The 3450-nt window shown below is 33.8% G+C and overlaps 1 protein-coding gene across 1 annotated transcript in view; it reads right to left on the reverse strand.

The window, feature by feature from the left end:
- Nucleotides 1–615: 615 nt before the first annotated feature.
- The window catches only part of LOC106476800, a gene marked incomplete at both ends in the record, with an annotated part of 12136 nt that continues 9301 nt past the window's right edge, over nt 616–3450 (reverse strand). The window contains 2 exons of the mRNA XM_013937425.1: nt 616–766; nt 1958–2262. Coding sequence (XP_013792879.1) covers nt 616–766; nt 1958–2262 — 456 coding nt within the window. The remainder of the gene's footprint in view (nt 767–1957; nt 2263–3450) is intronic.

A 3450-nucleotide genomic window follows, 5' to 3' on the forward strand; every position in this document is an offset into this window, starting at 1 on the left:
TGTGTGTTTTAGAATAATGAATGACCTTATAACATGTATTGTATATCTGAAGTTCTTGAATAATTCGATGAATTATGATTACATACTATAAAAATTTATTTGTTCCAGCGTGTGGAGTTAGGCCTAATATAAGTATTATGAAGAGTTCGAATTCCGTATTTTAGTGAAGTATCCGTTTAACATACGGGGAAGACATAGGAGTCAGATACAACTGTGGTTTAGTGGACACACTTACATAGGGGTTAGATCTAACTGTGGTTTAGTGGACACATTTACATAGGGGGTCAGATCCATGTGAGGTTTAGTGGACACACTTACTGAGTCAAACCTTTACTACAGTTATGTTTCATATTAAGGCTAGAAGCAAGTGAGTCAAACCTCTTCTCAAAGGTTGTTTGAGTCGGAAAACGTTGTTGCTATTAGCCTCCCTGATTATATCTTTCACTCCAGTTTTATTGGATCAGTTTTGTTTAAGTGATTTAACAATTCTTTGTTAAATACGAATTGTAACTTTTCTACATTTTCTTTGCAAAAGCAAAAAAAAAAAAGAAAGAAAGAAGGAAAAAGCGCCATCTATATAAATGTAACAATATACAAATAATAAAGAATGTATACCGATTCCATCAAGTCCGCAAAAACTATCTTCGTTGCTGTGTCTGATGAGAGCATGTGGATAAACGTTGTCGTTAGAGTCCACTGATCTTCGAACTTTCTCTGACACTGGCTGTAAAATATAGGCGCCATCTGGCGTAGACACGACACCATACTATAAGGAAAGAAAATAATGATAAATAAGACAACGTTTGTAGTAAAAGTATTTACTGATCATAGAAAAAATGTCATATTTAAGAAAAATATCAACATTTATCAAATATATCGTTAAATCATTTATTGTTAAGAGAAGTGATTAAAAACTATATTATTTGAAATATTTCTCGTTTTGAAGCAAAACGTAAAAATGACTTTTTTGTATTCTGAAAATAATTGTATTACATTTGAAGAGAAAAATATAAGTGGTTAAAAAAAATTTACAGAACGGATACAGATAACTGCAGTGGTTTAAGAAACTACGACAAACATTGGATTTTATGTAAGGCCTCAATTTACTGCACACCCAAAATATCATCTCCAGAAAGAATCCAGTGTTCGAGTTCCATATCAAAGTAGTGCCGGAAAACAGAATATCATTTCAACAACAGTTAAAATGTAACTAAAAATAACGTAATGCCACCACTGTTTTTATTCTAAATTACTGAATACTATAAAGAAAATGATCAAAACGATGGTTCCTAATTTAGAAATGATAGAGAGAAGGCATCTATTGTCTCTTTGTAATATTTGAACCAGTTGTATTTACCAATAGACTCACACTTGTTAAATAATATTATTACATGACCAATAGTTGATGATAAGTTGACCTTCTCTCGACAATATTTCTCTGTGTCTGTATCAGATACAGTGTACAGTCTGTAAGGACAAAAACATTGGCCTTATCAACACAAAAGATACCCTGTTAGAGAGTAGAACAGAAAACTTTCACCAACACAATGGAATAAAAACAGGGTAGCTTGTAGCAGTTTAGGAAAGAGTTTTTTATTAATTAAACAGATACTTTGTAGAAATACAGGGTATCCCAGAAATGTTAATAACTGAAGATCATAATACAAAATAAACTGACCATAACAGCAACAGAGATGTTAATAACTGAAGAATATCATAATACAAAATAAACTGACCATAACAGCAACAGAGATGTTAATAACTGAAGAATATCATAATACAAAATAAACTGACCATAACAGCAACAGAGATGTTAATAACTGAAGAATATCATAATACAAAATAAACTGACCATAACACCAACAGAGATGTTAATATCTGAGTGGTTTTACCAAAAACCATAATTTTTATATATGCACGTTAATAATAACGAACTGAAAGTTTAATGCAAACATACCATTTTTCCCTCATCATCACAGGTTGACAGAGCTACCTTCCCCCCCTTATCGTTAATAATGCGGCCCGTGAACAAACAAGGTTCATCTGACGATAACACAATTGGTTGAAAGGATTGTGACGTCCCATCCTCTCGCATGATAGAAACTGTTAGGTTTGAATTGGTCAGGTCAGTATTTGGGTACAACTGGATGTATAGGATAGTGTTGTTTTTACGCAGGGTCATCAGTACTTCTGCCTTATCTAAGCTCCTTCGGTCACGGTTGAGACGATGTACTTTGGGGTACACAACCTCATAGTCCGCCTCTAAAAGAAAATCAAAGTTTAAAAAATATGCCTACCGGTATTCAGTTGCGACACCTGCTGGAGATCAAGTTTTGTTGGTTTTTTTTTTTATAAGCGTGATCCGTTTGACATAAAGTTTAGGAACAGATGAGCAGTGGATTAATTAAAACGATGATATTAATATTAATAATTTTTCACCAGAAGAGGTGTACCACTAATTAAAATTAAAACACTCTACAGTAAAAAATGCTTTACCAATGCAACAATAGGTAGAGGTAATTAGTCAGTTACAGAACTAGAAATTTAAAGGCTTTGAATCATTAGTTGGACATAAACCAATATTTTACAGAACTCTGTGTGTAAATGTGTCCACTAAACCATTATTTTACAAAACTCTGTGTGTAAGTGTGCTCACTAAACCAATATTTTACAGAACTCTGTGGGTAAATGTGTCCACTAACCCATTATTTTACAAAACTCTGTGTGTAAGTGTGTTCATTAAATCACTATTTTACAGAACTTTGTGTGTAAGTGTGTTCACTAAACCAATATTTTACAGAAGTTTGTGTGTAAGTGTGTCCACTAAACCATTATTTTACAGAACTTTGTGTGTAAGTCTGTCCACTAAACCATTATTTTACAGAACTTTGTGTGTAAGTCTGTCCACTAAATCATTGTTTTATAGAACTCTGTGTGTCCGTTAAACCACAGTTGGATCTGACCCCTATGTAAATGTGTCCACTAAACCACAGTTAGATCTGACCCTTATGTAAGTGTGTCCACTAAACCTCACATGGATCTGACCCCTATGTAAGTGTGTCCACTAAACCACAGTTGGATCTGACTCCTATCTTGCTTCTAGCCTTATATGAAACATAGCTGTAGTAAAGGTTTGACTCGCTTGCAAGAGGTTTGACTCGCTTGCTTCTAGCCTTAATATAAAACATAACTGTGAGTCAAACCTCTTCTATATAAGGGAGAAGCAAGTAAAACATAACTGTAGAAGAGGTTTGACTCACTTGCTTCTAGCCTTAATATAAAACATAACTGTAGCGAGTCAAACCTCTTCTTGCTTCTAGCCTTATATGAAACATAGCTGTAGTAAAGGTTTGACTCGCTTGCGAGGTTTGACTCGCTTGCAAGAGGTTTGACACATAATATAAAACACAACTGTAGTACCTACAGTTATGTTTTATATTAAGGCTAGAA

This window comes from Limulus polyphemus, unplaced genomic scaffold (assembly GCF_000517525.1).
Source record: "Limulus polyphemus unplaced genomic scaffold, Limulus_polyphemus-2.1.2 Scaffold11641, whole genome shotgun sequence".
In the NCBI taxonomy this organism is placed as follows: Eukaryota; Metazoa; Arthropoda; class Merostomata; order Xiphosura; family Limulidae; genus Limulus; species Limulus polyphemus.